This window comes from Lepisosteus platostomus, chromosome 5 (genome assembly GCF_059453375.1).
Source record: "Lepisosteus platostomus isolate fLepPlt1 chromosome 5, fLepPlt1.hap1, whole genome shotgun sequence".
Classification (NCBI taxonomy): Eukaryota; Metazoa; Chordata; class Actinopteri; order Semionotiformes; family Lepisosteidae; genus Lepisosteus; species Lepisosteus platostomus.
This window is the reverse complement of record NC_142615.1, coordinates 9,749,416-9,770,485: the sequence shown is the minus strand read 5'-3', so window position 1 is coordinate 9,770,485 and position 21,070 is coordinate 9,749,416. Positions and strand designations below refer to the sequence as shown.

Below are 21,070 nucleotides of genomic sequence, written 5' to 3'. Positions count from 1 at the left end.
TGTCAAGGTGAATGGTTCCCTCACGAGCTTCTTTCCAGTGACCTTGCCTGGGAGCACCGGCACCTCGTTGATATACCAATATGCTGACGACACCACACTGACGTTGGCAGAGGTGGCGGAGATCTCAGCCATTTTGGAGGTGGTGCAGGCCTACTGCGCTGCCTCGGGCGCCAAGGTAAACTTGGAGAAGTCTGAGGTCATGCCGGTGGGGAGGGCAGACCTTGCCCCGCTCTTCGGCTACCCTTTCAGGGTTGAGACGGGTCACCTGAAGGTCCTTGGCATCTACATTAACGCTGATGAGCAGGCCACTGGGCTTCTCCTGTGGAAGGAGAAGCTCATTAAGATGAGGGCCAATTAAATTGGCAGCTCTACGAGGCTGGCATATCCAAGGTCAAGGATCTTTTTATGAAGTAAAGGACGGATTTCTGCCCACCCAGGCTATTGTCGACGCTGTGCGAGAGGTCGACGACGAGCTGCCTGTCAGTAAGATCCGTCAGGATTATGAGCAGCTCAAACTCGGTCTCCCGGACAGTTGGCTGGAGAAGCTCCATCTACAAGACGGGGCAGCAGGCCCGGCCTGGCCAGAGCTGAGGGTGAAGTGGGGGGACCATGGGGTGGACCTCCTGGGGTGCACCACCAGCATGTTCTACAGGCTGATGATGGCGAAACGCTTCAGAGTGCCGGTCTCAGAGGTGTTCTGGGGTAAGATCTTCCCCCAGCTCGAGCCAGGGCGTACTTGACGGATCTGCTGGATGGCCTGTTTCGCTCTGTTCGAGGAGCTGTTCTTGACGGGGTGCCCTGGAAAGAGCTGTTCCTCTTTGGGTACCGCGGGTCTGAGGGTTGGGGTTAACGCCATTTTAGTGAACCTCCTCCTCAGCCTAGCGAGGACAGCTGTCTGGGAGAGGAGGAACCTCATGATGTACAATGGCCTGAAGCCAGACCTTGTCAGGCTGTACATTGCCAGGGTGAAGGACTGCTTTTCTCTCAGCCTGGCCTACTGCAGGGCTGAGAGGCGGATGGCCGACTTTCGCAGGATCTTCTTAAAAAATAACATCTTTGTGGACCTGCGGGAGGAAGGCCTGTACTTCCGGCTCTGAGATGGGGGTGTCTTTGAACAAAAGACACACACGGCTCCACCCTTTTCCACCCCTGAATAGCATTGGCGAGTTGAATAGCATTCAATTCACATCGAATAGCATTGGCCCCTGAATAGCCCCTGAATAGCAAGCTCAGCACTGGGCCACTGGGCACAATTTCCCACCGTTTCCATAGTGTAGTGGTTATCACGTTAGCTTCACACGTGGAATGTCCCCAGTTCAAAACAAAGCAGCTTTTTTTGTTACCACGCACACTGTTTGGGGATTCGCCTAGCGCTGTGATCGAACAGACCCACTCACCTCTTAGTGTGGCGGGATCTGCACAGTGCATGTCGCAGTGCTTTCTGCTTTCACTTCAATGTGCTTCCTGATGTCGAGTCGTGTGCTGTGCAGAGGCTCTGAAAGTGAGAGCAATGAAAAAGTGCACAGCGCTGTGAAAGAAAACACAGAGAAGTGAAAGGCAGTCCTTTCTCTAAGACCGGGGTAAAATTAGCTTGAAGTTCGAAAACGATTTTGGCACGCCTGTAGTGCTTCCGCGAAATTCCGCGAGTTACAAAAACACTTGATTTGTGTATAAAATGCATTGTGAATGCTTTCTCAGCCTTCACTTTGTCATTTTTATGACTTTTTTTTACCACGCTCAAATATTGTTTTGTCCATATCTTCACAATGGAAGCACAGAACGTCTTCAAACCAAATGCATTTTAAAGACCACAACTTGTGGAAATTTCCAAATTCTCTACATCAAACTTTCAGTGAGCTAATTTCGTTTTTCATCGATGCGTAATTACGCACTAACTGGAACCCGGGGGACCGCTGTGTGCACATGTTCAAAATGCGACAAATACTGTAAGACATGATGCCAAGAAGCATGAAGCGACCCAGTGGGCAAAAGACGTATAATATGGTTAGAGGTCTATTATACGTATAACTTTAGAGGTCTATTATACGTATAACTTTAGAGGTCTATTATACGTATATGGTTAGAGGTCTATTATACGTATAACTTTAGACGTCTATTATACGGATAACTTTAGACGTCTATTATACGTATATGGGTAGAGTTCTATTATACATCAAAGATAGATTTTATAGGTGCTGAAACAAGTTAACCAAGCCAATTATTAGGTTTAGAAATTTATTCTGAAAATACACATTCACACCTGAAACATACGTATTTCAAATTATACATTGTATACAATCAATCAACAATCAACATATGGGCAATAATCATAAAAAACACAACTAGTCTTAAACTTCAGCTACAAATTCTGGTAACATGGCAATATACAGTATAGTAATGACAAACACAAAACTAATTACATTAACACACTAACTCAAAACCACATTTTGATTCAAATATACATTTTAAAATGTACGACTTCTATATTTCCAAGAAAAAAAATATTACAATGGAAGTTAAGACGATTTTTGTCCACTATTTGCAAACCCTGTCTAATTGTCCTAACAGTTAGAACCAAAAACCTATTATTTTCAGAGTCCAGATCTCCTGGCCCCCTGCCTTGCATATGCATTCTTCAAGTAACACATTGCGTGCTCCTTTATTTCTTTTTCTGTTGATGTAGGGTGGGACTTCAGCACCGCAGCTAGGAGAAAATTATAATATTACTTCCCAAATAAATGATGATTAATATCTTCTTTAGTATAATCTAAAAAATGAACGGTTTACTAAGCTCAAAGCTGAAATAAATGTATAAAATTTGGCTTGCATCATAGCAGTTGAGCAATAAAGTCTGTCCTAATTAAAGAGTACCCAGAGTTTGAAAGTACAACATAGAATAAGAATAAGAGAAACGGCAAAACGATTTTGTGTCATCTTCCCCATTCACACTATTTTATGTGCAATTTTTTTGCTTATTCACGTACTATTTTAATCAAAATAATATTAAGAAAGATCTGTATGTATTCAGATAGTATTATTATTGTTCATACTTACTCGTCACAAGAGGATTGCTGAGATATTTGCAGCTATACTTCTACGTTTGAAAAACGTGTCCAAAATGGTGACCAACGAATACTAGCAATGCATTGTGGTATATAACCGGAAAATATGCTGGGTTCGATATTTTCTCAACGTATGCGTTTATTAATGTTGTCGATATTATGGCTGAAATTTAACATTGATAATACATCGCGGCTATGTGCCCCCTGCTATGAGCTGATGTGCAATTTTAACGCATGCAGTTAGTAAGGATCGGTCACTGTTGTATGGTATTATATATAATGACATTATGGAATAGGATGGGGACAGGCCTGGCATCACGGGGGGAGGGGGGAATGTCGCCCCTTCAGTTTTGGGCATAAAGATTTACCTAACTTAATTTGCGCCCTAAAAAAATAGTTGTACTTTGTCAATGGTCAGACAACACTAAATGACAGGAACAGTCACTCAGTCTGTTTGATGGGCAGGAGGGCTATCCGTCCAGGAACTGCACATATCAGTGTCGTTATTGAGTGTCAACATTACGATCCTGTTTGCTCAGGTAGACCGATTCCTTGCAGTAGTTTATCATTATACTTAAAATCGTTATATAACTAGGACTAGTTATAGCAGTCTGTGCTTTCTGTTGGTTTTACAACATTTTTTTATTAACGATTCAGAACGTCCATGTAGCTGCAAAAATGAACGCTTATGGTACTTTTCGCTCCAGGCAATACAAACCGTGAGAGTGACGAAAAATGTGAAACTGAACTTCATGGCAAATACCAGATTGCTAGTCGTTACCTTCTATCATGAAGCACTAATCAATGGCATAGCTGCGAGATTTCATTTGGGTAGCTGCACCGTACAGCTCTGTTTCAACCGAAATATCACCCCCCCTCAGAATTTCAGACGCCCCCCTACAGATTTTTCCCCGGGCACCGCGCACTGATTGGGGACGGGGTGTCCAGGAAATGGTATCAACTTTTCTCAAGAAAATAAAAAATAGAAACTCTATAGGCACTCAAACATTTTACTGTTTTTTTCAGGCAGGTGGCAAGACCCCCTCAGCAAAACCCTTGTATGCCAAGCTGTGGGCATTGATTCGTCGAATATACGTATATTCACGGCGAAAATACGGCTATACGTATATATACGTCGCCTTGACGTATAATCAATGTCGAATTGCAACCGTAAAATCCTATATAATCAACGTCGAATTGCAACCGTAAAATCGACGACATGAATAAACGCATATATAACGTCGAAAACACATCTAACACAATGCCTGAGGCTTTTTACTGTATGTATCGTGTGTGCCGCAACTAGGAGTATATGGCACTCTGCACAGTGTACGAAGTAAATTATTTTTGCAGTAATTAATTTATTATATTTACTATATTTATTATACACGTGTACATGAAAAACTGATCACTTGTGCGCTTTTAACCTTCTCTCAGCTACAGGCGAGACTGAAGCTGGCGATATGTAGGCACGCGCTGGTACAGCTTCTCTAACTTTTACAATCGCGATAAACATTTTTTTTAAAAAGACCTTTGAAAAACTAGATATAGATAAAACTAGATAAAAAACATGATCTTTATCGGTTTTTACATTAATCGATTTTGAATCAAATTTGATTTTTGTACATTGCATTTTACATTGAAAAAAACGTGCATACCTAATCCACCAACGGACAGAGCAATATTTTACGTTGCCTTCCAGAGCTTCCAGCATGTGATGGATTTGTATGGGCGTCTCTATGATACCACTACAGCACTGGCGCAGGTGCAAAATCCACTTTCACGTGACTTTTTCAGTGTCTTCTCCTCTCTCAAATGGACCGAAGCACAGGAGCCAATATTAAAGAAAACGACAGGTGTTTAAACAGAGGATGTCCCAGTGTCTGCGACAACGCATTGTATAAATGCAAATGGTTTATCATTTAAAACCCAACAACATTCTTTTTCTCCCTGGTGCTAATAAGCTACAGTACCACACATGCGAGCTGTTGTGTGAAAGAAAATTCATATATGCATAGGAAGGCCGAATAAAATCCAAAACTGTACTGGTGATATTGATAAACAGGGTTCATGTTCACAATAAAACTTTATTGTATAAAACGTTAAAATTTGTAAATATATATTTTTTAATTATGCAAAGTGTCTGTTAAACCATTCATGAAGGAGTTTTAGACAAAAAACACACAATTATATGAGAAAATATATTTATTAAGTTAAATGTGCATTTAACTTACATTTTAACAATTTCAAGTTAAAGGTTGATGAAAATTGTTGCCCTGCTTTTTTGTCATAGATACACAAGCTTGTTATGTCTTGTGTCAGAAATAAACTATATGAAATTCATTAAAGCAACAAAAAGTAAGCGCCACAAAGAAGACAAACATTTGCGTTTATAGTGAAATGTTATCTCGAGCCTTTAAAATTACTTAAAACACAATTTGTTTTTCTCTGTGGCTTTGTCATTTAGGTGTGCTGTTTTTTTACACATTGTAAAAAAGTCGCTAAATCATATGAAACATAAAAACTCCAATTGTAAACTCCAATTCATATTCCTGAATATTAAACCTATGGAGTATTTATACCTTGTCTTAGTATTTGTGAATATTACAGAGCTCCTTTTCAAACTCTGTTAGTATGGTTTAGAGCTTACTGTAGGTTTCTTGGTTTTTCACCCAGGCGGTCTAGGTTTGACTCTTGGTATAGGAGCGCGTCTGTGTTGCCTTCTGGATTTCAAATGAGCAGCTCAGTGCAGAAAAGAGCCCAGTAGATTAGCATGTACATTTGCCTGGACAGTAGAGTTTTCAGAAAGCCACCTGGCTTTCTACGAACAAGTAATGAGACATGGAGAGAGGTTTAGAAAGTAATGTGGCCACGCGGTCTAAGGTGCCTGGATTAAAGCTCCAGTGTCTTCGGGGGTGTGGGTTTGAATCCTCCTGCCCTCCTCCTCCCAGCACCGGTACCCGGGCTCTGCCTCCTGCCGGTCCCTCCTCTTTCATCAAACTAATTGCTGGATTAGTAGGAGGCAGAGCACTATCCAGCAGCTGTAGACGGTGCTTGGGGAAGAGCTAATTCTGTTTTCAGCACAGGCTCCCAGCAGAATCCATTCTTGTTTGGATACTTACAGACTGGGCGTCTGAGGCTCTTTGGATCGCAATGTGAAAAATAAAATAACAAAAAAACAATCGGTCACATCGTGTGACTTCCACGAGAGGAAGGGAATATATCACTTAAAAAATCAGAACTGAATATTTGGCCTCATACTTATAAAATTATTAAAATAATAATTAAAATATCAGATTGTGTTTCTGCAACATTTCGTGCCGTATTTAACAATAAAACAAGAGTCGCAACGAGGCCTTTCCACGCAGTCTGGGGTATTTTCCCCTTTTATATTTTTGCCACTTTATATCGAACCTGTTATACTCCCAAAAGTGCAGAGTAGCTTGTAAATAAAAATGTACAAATCACCTGGTATAAACAGATTGTGTGTATATAAACAGAAAGTGTGCCGTGTTAGCCTTTGTAAGCATTTGTTTAAAAAATAAGTCCACAATATGTTAAAAACACAAAAACCACAAACTTAATAATATAACGATACAAAATCAATACCAAATCATAAAGCCAATTAAGTACTTATCCTTTGAATCAAGCATTCTGTTGGGGTGGCATTCTAATAACTGTTGGGGTGGCCCAACCAGTTATTAGGTTTAGGGGGCAAACACTTTTTCACACAGGGCTATGTAGGTTTGGATTTTTTTTTTCCCTTAATAATAAAAACCTTCATTTAAAAACTGCATTTTGTGTTTACTTGTGTTATCTTTGTCTAATATTTCAATTTGTTTGATGATCTGAAACATTTCAGTGTGACAAACATGCAAAAAAATAAGAAATCAGGAAGGGGGCAAACACTTTTTCACACAACTGTATCTACAAAAAAAAACATGACATTTGTATATACTTTTGAATTACAAAGCAGACAGAGTAGTCCCTGAATTCAAAGATCAGATCTTGGCCAAAACAAGACAATCAGACAGAATTCGGAACAAGAGCCTCTGCTTCGTGGTTTATTGAGCTTTTGATCAACGTCTGAGTGAAAAAGATTCGCTATTTTAACTCTTTCGTTAAAGTACACAAAAAGCACCTTCCTTCAAGCCAGATACGAACCAGTGACAGAAAGATTCGTAACTGTTCCTACTTCAATCCTCCACCCTACCACCTGAGCTATTAGGCACTTCTTTCGGGCATATGCTGCCGAATATAGTGAAATGTTTCGGGTGATTTAGATCACAGTTTGACATCAAGTTTTTAACTTGTTTCCTTAGTCTTGTTTACCTTGAATTTAAGCCACAAATCAGGTTTCTACAGTATGAACTTCCGGAGATATTACAAAATGTTTGATGGGGCATCAATCATTCCAGGCAGATATTGACACCTTTTTTTCTCGAGGGATCATATTAAACATTTCATTAGGATCGAGAGGAGGATCAACATGAGACACAAAACTGTTTCTTTTTGTCTTTATTAGAAAGTAGCGTTTGTGCTATATTAATAATATTTTCGTGGAAATATAGAAGTTGTAATTTTTAAAACTCATATTTGAATCAAAATGTGGTTTTGAGTTAAATATTAGCGTGTTCATGTAATTAGTTTGTGTTTGTCATTACTATATATATATATTGCCATGTTACCAGAATTTGTAGCTTTAATACTTGTGTTTTTTATGATGATTAGCCATTTGCTTATTACAATATTGTATACAATGTATAATTTGAACTACATATTTTTCAGGTGTGAATAATTGTATATTTTAAGAATAAATTTCTAAAACAAATCATTGACTTTATTTACTAGTTTCTACACCTATAAAATCTATCTTTGATGTATCTTTGGTGTCTATGAGTGTGTGTCTATGAGTATGCTTAGTGTCTATTTGTTTCTGTGAATGCATGACTGAGAACATGTCTGTTAGTGTGTAGTTTTATATTTGTAAGTGTATGTGTGGGTATGTCTGTCAGTGTGTGTATTGTCTATGTGAGTATTAATGATGATAGCATTACTGATAGTTTTAGATTTAATGCTAGTATTTATGTAATATTAGTGATACTTATAGTGTTAGGGTCAGAGTATTAACACTTATCATCATGTTAGTTTTCATGAGAGTATTACTGTTATTATAAGTATTATTAGTCTAGTAGTAGTTTTTGTCAGTGTTAGTAACAATGATAGTGTAAGTTTTGGTGATAGTGTTACTGTTGTAATATTAGCAGTATCTGCATTAGTGTTAGTTATAGTGTATCTGTACCTAAGAGTGTATGCGGTGTCTATTTGCGTATATAGTGTCTATTTGTGTATCTGTGAGTCTGTGAGTGTATATATGTGAGTGTGTGAGTGTCTTATTGTGTGTATAAATGTGTGATGTGTCTGTGAGTGTAAATGTGTGTGAGAGTGTAGGTATATATCTATCAGTGTATGTGTAGGTGGGCTTGGGTTCCACTGGTGTGTCTGACAGAAGTGACCCATCACCAGGTGTTGAGTTCCAGAGCCGCTTGCAAATAAAAACACTTTCTAGAGTCCTGACCAATGTCCAGAGAGCTGTGTCCTCTGTTTTTATCAGTATTAGTAATAATGACAGAAGTAATTACCACTCAAATGATTAACCAAAACAGACATCAGAAAATATCGCCTTTGCAATGATGTCACTCCTATTCTTCATGAATTTTCTTTAATGACTGGACATTTCTGTGTCTGAGTGCCTGCTGCGAATAGTGTGACAAGCAATTTCTTTCCAATATTTTCTAGTTCAGTTATTTATCGCATATGAAATTTTATTCTCAAAAAGAATATTTTACCTGCAAAGTCACAGTGAAACTACTACGGCGAATGAACTTTTTATGGGTGGAAAACGTTCAAAGGACTTAATGCTCTAGTAAAGGCTTGAACACACAACCTCATTATACCTCCACTGTGTACAGCTACATGCATACCACACACTGACCAACTGTGCCACTGGACCTCTGTTACTTGGAAGTGTTAATCTACAGATAAATTAAACAAATGGCATTTATAGCTCTAAAGAGGTTAACATAGACGTCTGTAACAGATCTTTTCAGTTCATTGCTGTTCCTCTGACTTGGTGAGCCTGTTGAATTTTAAAAGTGTTTTGCCTGCCTCTCAGGTCTGTGTACCAGTCCATTAAGAGCCGCACTATCACTGTCGTGTGTGGTCCTACACAACTACACAGCTATCTACTGGAGTTGTCTTCTGTCCGTTGCAGTTGAGAACAGATTTAATACGGAGCTGCGCAGAAATTTCTGTGGCAAATATCGCTGTAGAACTAGCCTGTGCACAACAACGAAGAGAAAAAGAAATACCACAGGGTTGCCCATAAGAGGGAAAAATAGAAATCAATTGTTCAAACAATTACAACACTCGTCCTCTTACAGTGGTCTCATGTTATTTTTCTTGCCATAAGAACAGTGGGATTGTTCAACTGTATTGTTCCCCAAATGGTTGAATAATAATAATAATGATAATAATACTGGTGGTAGCTGATCGCTCTTGTCCGTGGCCGAGTGACCTGTGCGAATAAAGTATGTTGATTTATTCTCCACAAGGCATCACTTTAGCAATTCAAAGAGCGTGGGTTTTAACCCATTCAGTGCTTATTTCAACTAATGCCATGTTCCTTTTTCTAGGTCTTCAAATAGTTTACAATGTAGAGGTATCTTTAGTAATAAGAAAAAGATGCACCTTGGAGATCCATCTCACAAAAGCAAAGACTTCTTAAAGTGCACTTAAGAGCTGTAGAACCTGAAGGAGTTCTCTCTCCTAGATATTAAACATGCAGATAATGAAATCAGTGATTTTCGATTTCTGCAACCTTCCAATAAATACATCTAAAATATGTAACAAACACATTGTGCGGCTCCAGTGGCGCAGTTGGTCAGTACTCAGTACATAGTGGAGTCATGCTGAAGTTGTGAGTTCAAGCCTGTGGCAGTTTTGCCTGTGATTTCAGCTGCAGAAACTTTCTGTTGGATTTAGGTCGGTTCTTCTGTTACTTTTTCCGCTCAATGGAGCTTTATTAATGCAGGCACACCTGCTTCCTCTGCATTTTATTTTATCACTGCTCACAAACCAACATACTGCAGACACTTCTGATACTGTCACTGCTTGTGGGCCACGTGTTCCTACAGTCAGCCTACTATACCATGTTCATGCACATCTAGAAATATTACTACTGTAGTACAGGAGCGAAAGATGAAACGAAAGCACACCCAGTTTAAAAAGGCACATCTGTCAACTGCTGAACTTCACAAGGATGGGATTCACACCCACAGAGCACAATAGATTAGTAGTCCATCGCCTTACCACTCCACCACCTCATCCCAGAAGTTAGCCTCCTGACATGAGTTAGTGCTCAAGATGGTCGTCTTTCCTCTACTCAAGGATCATTTTCCTCTTCCACCTGCAATTTCACCATTTTCCTTGAAGATGTCAAACATAAAAAGCATATTGAGCTCCTTGGACTTGAAATTACCAGATAAAAGCCATTTCTCATCACTTGCTCAGCGAGCAGGCTCAGCGCACACAGAACACAGGTATCTCAGAGCGGTGTGTCTAAGAGGCTGTAAAAGGAGAGTGCTCCGTTGGTGCTGTGGCTTAGCTGGTTAATGTGCATGTCTAGTAAATAAGCTTCTGGGTTCAAATCACCACAGTGCTTTTCTTCCTCTCTTGCCATGCAGAGTTGGTCATTGTGGACAGCAACAGGTGTCTGCCTTAACTTTAATGGAAGTGTTCATTTCTGGAACAACTTTTTTAAAAACAAAGTCTAGAAACATTACTGCTCTAGTACAAGAGCGAAAGACTAAACGAAATCGCACCCACTTTGAAAAAATCACGTTTGACAAACCATAGGATGACAAGAATGGGATTCTTTGGTTGTTTGAGTACATAAATCAAAGACACTGCGTTCAGCATATTCACATCAGGCACTCGGACAGAGATAAACCCAGAGACATTCTTCTCACATTTTAATCTGTAACTGCAGGATTCAACAAATTGTTAATTATCTCAACTTCACTTACAATTTTTAAACAATTTACAAAGCTCACAGTGGATGACATTTGGTTCCGGCACACATCAGTTGCTTGGAATATCATTGTAATATTTAATTTGCTTTCCCGTCACACCACTTTTATTAATAATGAAGTTTATCAATACACGTTTGTTTAAAACATGTCATTTATTATTGATACAGTTTCATTCTGTCTTTATTAGGAGCTGTATCACAGCTAATGCATGTAAAGCCTTAAGTATGTGATAGTGAGAGTTCAGTTATCCCAGGGTGTGAGGAGAACTGAAATTTAGTAAATACATATTTTAATAGAGTGTAAATCTTCAAAGTGTTCTGTCACTTCAAAAGCAAATTACAGGAGCAGGGATTGAATCCACATAGACATTTGCTTATTGAGCTTAAGTCCAACACCTTAACCACTCAGCCATCCCTAAAAACAGTTCCAGCTCTCTATTACACAGTTCATTGAATATAATTGTTCATTGAATATATTAATTTAATATATTTGTTATATTTTTGAATGGAATGGGACTGTACACTGGTGGTTCCCAGGGGAAAACAGGGTTATTGACCCATTGGGTATTCTGAGAATAAATTGGGTGGGTGAATGTAACCGTGTGGTAAAGTAAAACAGTCTTCTTAGATGAAGCCCTTCAGATGCAGCCCCTGAAAGTGTATAAGACTTAAAATTTATAGTACTGCTGACACACATGGAGCCTCTACATCAGACCGAAATAGTGATGTGTTCGCTTAATTGTGCTGAGGATCTCCTCATGAATCTGTCTCATTCATCAGTGGAAATAGAAGCCGTCACTGTAAACTTGGACGTGATGTTCCACAGTGTGCCTTTCCTCTTGTTGTATTCAAGAGTACTCACTGTGTGAGCTCCTCACTGCGTTTCCTTTTCTTTTCCTGTGATCATCTACATGGAGTGTGGTGACAAGATAGTCTTGAACATTTTCGGTTCGTGAAAGGAAACACTAAAGAAAATACAAGTGATTAACTTTTGAAATATCGACAGTACAGCTAGAAGAGTGGAAGATAAAATACGATTTATAATTAAATTCACAATACACTTAAGGAAAACACAAACGCCCGAACAGGGACTTGAACCCTGGACCCTCAGATTAAAAGTCTGATGCTCTACCAACTGAGCTACCCGGGCTCTAGATGGTGAATGACACTGTTGTGATCCTCGCAAGTCACATGTCTCTTCTTGTGCCGACGCGCAGTCATACAGTACCTGACCCGTCTGGAAGGTCAACTGACAGACTTTATCCAGAAGCGACGGCACCACTCCCAGTAGAATGAGTGAGAAATACAGCATGACATGGGGAGGTAAGGGGCTCCCACAATTCATCTTTCCTCACATCAATGATTTTTTCAATAGCATTTTGACCTTTTTTCACATTCAGATTTTTTCCCATTTAATAATATCTTTTAATCAACAACATTAAGAACGAAAACAAATGGAACATTTTTTGGAACAACAATTAAAAAAAAACTTTCAATGCCTTGGTTGTATGTCTGCACACCCTTTATAAAGGGAGTTGTAACTATGCTGAAATTTAAAGAGCATTTCTGTAGAGAAAAAACATTTTTTTATGCCTTGATGTTAAGCTCAGGGAGCCTGCCTTTTAGAAATTCTATCTCTAAACACCTTGCGCAGCCTCCAGAGAGACTAACAAATATTGTTTTGAGAAATTGGCTCACACACCGAAAGGCACTAACGTTTCTCTTCGTTAAAGTATGTCAGTAACTGTTTAACCCAAAATGTTTGTAATTGTGAATTTGTTAAAATTCAATAAATAGTCTATCAGCAGCAAGAAATTATTATGAAAGTAATTTTTTTTTATATCATAAACTGTAAGACACGAAGAGAGTTTACAGGTCGTATCCTTTGCTTTGTCTTTTAAATTAATTGTGTTCGGACTGTTGTGTTTCTTGAATTTCTTGCAATCATCAAATGTCGTTGTTTGGTCCATCAGTTTTTTTCTCGGTTGTACAATGGAATTCGCGCAGTTTTCAGCTCAGTGCGGAGTCCAGAGGGAGGACTTGCTCACTGAATGATCTCTCAAGAAATCCCGGGTGAGATTCAAAAGGTGTCTTCTTCAACAGCCACGACACGTCTGAAGACCTCTGGATTTCCTGAATATGACATAAAATTAGTTCAAATCATTTGGTAGTTAACAGAACTAAATGCCTTAGAAGTACATTTGAAACAGCAGAGCAACACCGTAGCACTTCGAGTTTGCCTGAGTTTAATTGTGTGAACTTGGCTCTCTATGAACATGAGCAAAGAGTTCACATTCAACAGAAGATTGCAATGTGAGCACAGTAATATAAAGCACCTGGAGATGCTAGGACCTCATACATGCGAAGCATGCGCTCTACCACTGAGGTATATCCCCGACAGACTTATTAGCGGAACTGAGATGTGCTGATGCTCCCTGAACACAATCCACCACTAACGAAGGATGCCTGCAGTTTCCCACTTTTGTGTTTCCTCTACTACAGAGTAAATTCATAGGAATGAAGAAATAAGGAAGGAAAAATAACTGCATCGAAGCTTCCAGAGATTGGTTAAAATGAATCCGTTATTTTTATATCCAGTCACACGGGCGACGATGATTGATTTATCGACGGGGAGTGCTTTTTTACCTCCTCACTCGACTACCTTGATTAAACTACGCATAGAACAACAGCAGTACAGATGATTTTCATGGACCGACTTGTTTTGTACAACTCGAGTGATAAAGTCCTGTCTGCAAATATTGTAGAAGGAATGGTAACAGGAAGGATCATGTTATTTAATATGTCCTTTGGAGATGCCTTGTCAACGCACACAGGCGTTAGAGCTGGACAAATAATTGATAGTGGTGTTTGTAAACAATCATGAAACATGTTATTTCTAAACCAGGAAGAAAGGAGCAGACTTAAACTTTAAGAGACAGAAACAACACCTTATCACAGCTAACATTAATTAAAATGACATCACAATAAAAGAACGGAGCCTTGAGTGAATCAAATTAGTTTTCATTGGACGTCTGTCTCTTCATAACTTTGTAGGTGAGAGGGAGGATTGCGGAAATGTGCCGGTGTTTCTCAGAAGTGCGTTGGTGGTATAGGTGCCTTCTAAATTATTGAGCCGGGTTTGAATCCCGGTAAGTGCATCCCCAAATCTTTTCAAGAAAATCTGTGATCCGGTAACATATCTTTTGAAACTAGCATTCAAGGTAGGATACGTGTTCTTAAATACCAAAAAACTCTATAAGGAAAAAGCAGATCTCTGTACACAAGACGGCAGTGCGATCTTAGAATTCCTGTGTTGTTGACGGATTCAGACTCCTTCTCAGAGGTCTTTGCTCACCAAATAACTTTGCAGCTGAGGAAGAGCACCCCGGAAAATACCAAACACAACCAGCGAGCGTGTTGGTTGCTCTTGCTCTTAATGCAAGGAGCTGTTTTTTTTAATCACTATTAACCAAAAACAGCAGCACAGGTAGGTCGCATTTGTGATTATGTCACTTCTCTGCTTCAGCAAGGTCAATAAAAGACTCTGAAAGTAGTAAAGCAAAACTGAACTCAAAATCATATTAGGAATTCTGAGCGATATATCCATACAGGTAATCCAATAAGAATGTTGAAATATTTGAATATCATCTCTCTATATATTTCGCTGCTTTTTACCAGGAGTAAAACTATTGGATTGAAGGAATGCTAACCTCTTGGTTAAAATGTATAGTTGTTATTTGGAGAAATCTGTAAACTCGTGATCTTATATGTTTTAAAAGACAGCACAGGAAAAAACGACAGTGCTGATTATTTTCCGGAGGCGGAGCACTGATGACCTATCCGAGCTAATTGATAAAGCTCACCCAGTGGATACTCTAGCAGAACGCCAAAGAACATTCACATCTGTAGCCAAAGAAACCACAGGAACAACATCAGGAAGCACAATTAATTCCCCTTTTAATTTTTTCCTGTAAGGTATGCTATGTGAATTCATGAAGTTAATCCTCTGATCTCTTTTGAGCACGAACAAAGTATTTCTGATGGAGCGCTCTGTTCAAAGATAAGCTATTACCCCTGCCAACGATTCGGCGTGAAGAATTAAAAGTTTAACAGACAAAAGCAGCTCACCACCACAGCCAATATTAAATTTACTTGCCGGTACACTATCATGTGCACTGCCTCAAAACTGATCTCGGCAGATGTTGTTCCCTACATAAAGCTGAACGTGCCAAAGAGAATTTTTGTTGAGAAAACAAAATATTTTTTCTGCCTTGATGTAAAGCCTGTCTTTTAGAAAGTCTATCTCTAAACACCCACCGCAGCCTAACAAGAAGCGCTTTTACTGATCGTATTGCAGGTCTTAAAACACTATCATTTGGCAGCGGTGGGATTCGAACCCACGCCCCCAGAGAGACTGGAGCCTAAATCCAGCGCCTTAGACCGCTCGGCCACGCTACCTTCCTCCATGCCCATCTTCCTCACATTCCTGGCTTGGAAAATGCCGGGGGCTTCAGCTCTTGTCGTCGGATCTAATGATATCATGACATGTGGATGTGACTGCACCTTCATCTTCCGAGATGCTTTCAATAGCACAAATGCTACTTTCACCGGCACAAACATAGCAATAACGAAAGAGGTGGGTTTCATCCTTTGTGCTGTTTGTAGGGGCGCAACTCTACGTCGATCTACTGACTTGAAGAGCAAAAATCAAAATCCTCTGCTATTACTGTTGCTTTTTTCATAGTTTCTTTAAATCCTTCATTTGAACATAGATTTTGAAGGATATTGATGATAATACCACATAAATTGTGGTTTTCTTGTGATCGCCAATTTTTTTCAAATACCAGCCTTTTTTACAGTTCCTTGCGTGTTTCACAAAGTATAATAGCCCCCCTCGCATCCTCAGCTAACATATTTTAAAATTACAATAGATTATACAGCATGCATGTTTACATTTATATTAAAATTAAAGTAAATATACCAGAATACATACAGTGCTAACCCAATAATTCTTGTCAGGTTCTCCAACAAATCTGCGTTGTTATTTTAACATGTTTCAGCTGAGGGTGCAACAGGAGTATAAATGAATTTTCCCGCCAGCCGTTCAAAGACCAAATTCCATGAGTGAACACTATTTTCTCAGAAGTTGCCGGTATTGGACTTTGCCGGTGGTATTGAATTATGTCCAAACTGTTGTAGTAGTTCCTTCTTGAAATTCGACACGTGCAAAGCACTCGTAATATCATAGGTGTTAAAGTTTGCTGAGTCTATTCGAGTCATGGTGTGTATCCCTGCCTATCATTGGGAGACGGGTAGCTTTTTTACACTCAGATTCCAATCTTCAATGCTTTGTGTGAGAGCTTACATAACTTTCATTTTCTCATATTTTCTGACGACTGTTCCAAAGGGGCTCCGAATACTTTTCAAAAATCTGCCTGCATGTTTGATTATTGTCATTTCATTTCGAAAAAGTTCAATATTGATCATAACTAAAGAAAATAATGATCACGAACAAAAAAGGGATAAAGATGCGAGTCGATCTTGAATCACAGCTGGGTGACACGGTCTTCTGTTCTGATATGGTTGTACGAGAAACAGGAGGAATCGCCAATCTCCTATAGAACATGAGTTGAATCAGGAGTGAGACATTTCGTATACTCGTGCATATGTCAACGCCTGACCTACATCGTAAAACTAACATTAAGTTGTCAGAGACATTCATTTATATACAAACAAGAGACAGACCAAGTAATAATTCTACATTAGTTCAGGTGGGTAAACCTGAACTAACTAACTAATAAGCCTATTAATAATTCTACATTAACGTGTCCTACACTGATCAGACTAATTGACATGGTCTGATTCAGAGCCTGTGCAGTTCGTGCTAATTACAACAAGGACAGTTCTGAACCCTCATCACCGAACTGAGCACAAGTTCAGCTGTTCTCCAGTTTTGTTACGTATGGTTTTTCATTGCAATTGAGTTCAGAGCTGGAGCTGAACTCCAGACAGTACAGTGTTTTGGGTAAGTTGTCGAAATTCGCATGAGGCTGCAGACAACTTACCTAAAGTGTGTTCTATAGCTTTCAGGTGGAGTTCATTTATATAAAAGAATGTAAGTGGTATAAACGAAACAAGCCAGACGGCAGTCCAACCTACAGTATAATTTTCTGATGGAAGTCCTGACGCGTTATTCATTACGCCACTGACCCTGCTATTGTAGTGCTAAAATAAAACACGTTTTCTACATTTATATCTGTTTAAAAATCACTATCTAAAAAAGACAAAGGGTTTGTGTGTCGCGCTAAAATTCCGCTTCATTTCGAATGCAAATAAAAAACCATTTTGTTCCAAGAAATCATAAATTTGTCACATCCTTCATACTACTAATAAGTATACGAATAAATACTCGGAAGAAGCCGCTCAGGTATTAGAGAGATTTAAAATCGGATCGGAGGATTTAGAGTCCAGACTGCAAACCAACAGCTGACACAGGTCTTTTATAGAACCGTTTTGATTTCCTCTACTTTGTCCCCGTGACGTCATTGTCCTGCTCGCAGCCGAGCCCGACACACGTCTGGTTTCTGTCGCTGGGCACATACCCTGCGGTCCATGCAGGTCCTGATACCCCAGTACAATGACGGGGACACTAAACTGTAAACAGGTGCCGTCCTTCGGCTGAGACGTAAAACCGAGGTCCTGTGATCATTCAGGAGAATGGTGGTGGTGGAGGGGAGTCCCCATTACCTGTAAAGCGCATTGAGTGGAGTATCCAGAACAGCGCTATATAAGTGTAAGCGATGATGATGATGATTATTATAATGTAAAATGCAATAAAAAAAATCAAACTTTGATTCAAAATAGATTAATGTAAAAACTGATAAAGCTAATGCTTTTTTCAGGGCTATATCTACTTTTTTTTAAAAAAGCGAAGTCTGTCGCGATTGTGAGAGTTAGATAATGTGTTCCAGCGGGTGCCTTCATATCATGAGCGTCAGTCTCGCCCGTAGCTGCGAGAAGGTTAAAAGCGCACAAGTGATCTGTAGACGATGTTCGGGGAAGAAATAATTCTGTTTTCAGCACAGGGAGTGAGAATGAGCTCAGCCCGGCTCCCAGCAGAATCCATTCTGGTTTGGTTACTGTTAGACTGTGCGTCTGAGGCTCTTTGGATCGCAATGTAAAAAAAAACAATTGCTCACATCGTGTGACTTTCACGACAGGAAGGAAAGATATCACTTTAAAAAATCAGAACTGAAGATTTGGATCCTGGGCCTCAACTTAAAAATAAACAGAGTTTAACGACAGGAAATTGATTCCAGTTGTCAGATCACGTATACGCATACCTTAGCTTTGTGCAACAACCTGAAACTTTCAGGTACCATAAATAATATTATTGCTAAACATATGCCATTCTAATCTGCAAGCGACCAGAATATAGAATACGAATTTTTGTATAAAAATGCATTAAGTCCTGTTCTACACCTGCATGCTTTGGAAGCGCTGGCCTACCTGTATCAAAATATCAGATTGTGTTTCTGCAACATTTCGTGCATAGTACGCCATTTTATCTAAAACAGTCACAACGAGGGCTTTACATGCAGTCTGGGGTATTTTCCCCTTTTATATTTTTGCCACTTTATATCGAACCTGTTATACTCCCAGAAGTTCACAGTAGCTTGTACTTAATAAAAATGTACAATTCACCGCTGGTATAAACAGATGTGTGCCGTCTTTGCCTTTGTAAGCATTTGTTTAAAAAATAAGTTCACAATACGATAAAAACACAGAAAGCACAAACTTTATAATACAAGGATACAAAATCAATACCAAATCATTATGCCAATTAAGTAACTATCCTTTGAAAACAGAGAACACCTTTATATCTACAAAAACTTGACATTTGTATGTATTTTTGAATTACAAAGCAGACAGTGTAGTCCCTTAATTCAAAGATCAGATCTTGGCCAATACAAGACAATCAGACGTGGGCTGAATTCGGAACAGGAGCCTTTGCTTAGTCGATTATTGAGCTTTTGATCAATGTCTGAATAAAACAGATTCGCTTTTTTAACTCTTTGATTAAATTACACGAAAAGCACCTTCCTTCGAGCCGGAATCGAACCAGCGACCTAAGGATTCCCTGTTGACTCCACTACAGTCCTCCACTCTACCAACTGAGCTATCGAAGGGATATGTGGCATTGCTCTCTGGCGCATACTGCCCAATGAAGTAAAATGTGAAATGGGTGATTTAAATCCCACTTCGACATCAAGTTTCCAACTCGTTTCCTTAGTCTCATTAACTTGAATTTAAGCCACGAACCAGGATTCTACTGTATAAACTTCCAGGGATATTACAAAATGTTTGATGGGGCATCAATCATTCCAGGCGGAAATTGATCCTTTTTTTTCTCGAGGGATCATATTAAACATTTCATTAGTCTCGAGAGGAGGATCACCATGAGACACAAAACAAACAGTTTCTTTCGGTCTTTATTAGAAAGTAGCATTTGTGCTACATTAATAATATTTTCGTGGAAATAAAGAAGTTGTAAATTTTAAAAATGTATATTTGAATCGAAATGTGGTTTTGAGTTAAATATTAGCGTGTTCATGTAATTAGTTTGTGTTTGTCATTAATATATATATATATTGCCATGTTACTAGAATTTGTAACTGAAGTTTACTAGTTGTTTTTTTATAATGATTAGACATTTGAATACAATATTGTAAATAATGTATAATTTGAACTACATATTGTTAAGGTGTGAATAATTGTATATTTTAATAATACATTTCTAAAACAAATCATTGGCTTTATTTACTAGTTTCTACACCTATAAAAATCTTTTTTTGATGTATAATAGACATCAAAGAAAGATGTCAATTATACATCAAAGATGAGCAGTGTGTGTCGTGTTCACAGCTGATAACTAGAAGATGTCTGGAAGAGGCAAGGGCGGAAAGGGACTCGGGAAAGGAGGCGCTAAGCGTCACCATAAGGTTCTCCGTGACAACATCCAGGGAATCACCAAACCCGCCATCCGCCGCCTGGCTCGCCGTGGGGGAGTGAAGCGGATCTCCAGGCTGATCTACGAGGAGACCCGCGGGGTGCTGAAGGTGTTCCTGGAGAACATCATCCGCGATGCCGTCACCTACACCGAGCATGCCAAGAGGAAGACCGTCACCGCCATGGACGTGGTGTACACGCTGAAGCGCCAGGGCCGCACCCTGTACGGCTTCGGAGGCTAAACAGGAGCGGAGCTTCACTACCAGACCCCGACGTATAAACCCAAGTGACCCAGTGACATTTGTCACTGCTGAGGTTGCTTTATGGGTCTATTTTCTATACTGTGCTGATCAATTGGAAATCAAATTGCAAAAAAGACCCGTTCCCACACCTAAGGTCAAATATTAGGAATCAAAACTGCTCAAGATTTCCAAGTGCAAGATCTTTTTATTCATAAAATACCCTATTTATGTTGTATGAGAAATATTAATATTAATACAGAATCTTTTTTCACCAAATAAATGGGCTTCCTGACTTCAGAAAGCCTTCTAGACAAATACTAAAAGAGCAAAAATTCAATCTGGTAAATGAAATGAAAACAAATACCCTACCAAACAGGCAGTACAGGCCATTCAGGATGATAATACAAAACCATTTATAATTCAACAAATAAAACCTGTCAACTGGTAATCACCACTTATCATAAAAAATAAGTAGCAATACACAGTAGGGGACTCTTGGGTGCAAGTTAAATCCATGCAAGAAGGGGGTTTAGTGTTATATTTCCAAATCAGATATGCAAATGAGAGATCTGGCCCAGCCAATCTCAAAGCTCCCTTGGTCTGGAATGGAGCTGCTCCCCTCTTCTAGTTATTCACACTGGAGTTAGGTTACATATTAGCACATT

At 39.2% G+C, this 21,070-nt stretch overlaps 1 protein-coding gene and 4 non-coding genes across 5 annotated transcripts; 1 reads left to right on the top strand and 4 right to left on the bottom strand.

Annotated features, from left to right (window-relative positions):
- Positions 1–12,231: 12,231 nt before the first annotated feature.
- Positions 12,232–12,304, bottom strand: trnak-uuu (transfer RNA lysine (anticodon UUU)). The gene has a single exon. It is a non-coding gene; the product is annotated as a tRNA-Lys (tRNA).
- Positions 12,305–15,530: 3,226 nt separating this feature from the next.
- Positions 15,531–15,612, bottom strand: trnal-uag (transfer RNA leucine (anticodon UAG)). The gene has a single exon. It is a non-coding gene; the product is annotated as a tRNA-Leu (tRNA).
- Positions 15,613–19,255: 3,643 nt separating this feature from the next.
- trnay-gua (transfer RNA tyrosine (anticodon GUA)) lies at positions 19,256–19,343 on the bottom strand. The gene is given in 2 exon segments: positions 19,256–19,291; positions 19,307–19,343. It is a non-coding gene; the product is annotated as a tRNA-Tyr (tRNA).
- A 750-nt stretch (positions 19,344–20,093) lies between these two features.
- Positions 20,094–20,405, top strand: LOC148663237 (histone H4-like). The gene has a single exon (XM_088633030.1). The coding sequence runs from the start codon at positions 20,094–20,096 to the stop codon at positions 20,403–20,405; it is 312 nt and encodes a 103-aa protein (XP_088489156.1).
- A 279-nt stretch (positions 20,406–20,684) lies between these two features.
- LOC148663236 (U7 small nuclear RNA) lies at positions 20,685–20,740 on the bottom strand. Its single transcript, XR_015938937.1, has one exon. It is a non-coding gene; the product is annotated as a U7 small nuclear RNA (small nuclear RNA).
- Between the last annotated feature and the right edge of the window lie 330 nt (positions 20,741–21,070).

What these genes read in the sequence shown, in the direction of transcription:
- LOC148663237 (XM_088633030.1), top strand. Translation starts at nt 20,094, where the DNA reads ATGTCTGGAAGAGGCAAGGGCGGAAAGGGACTCGGGAAAGGAGGCGCT.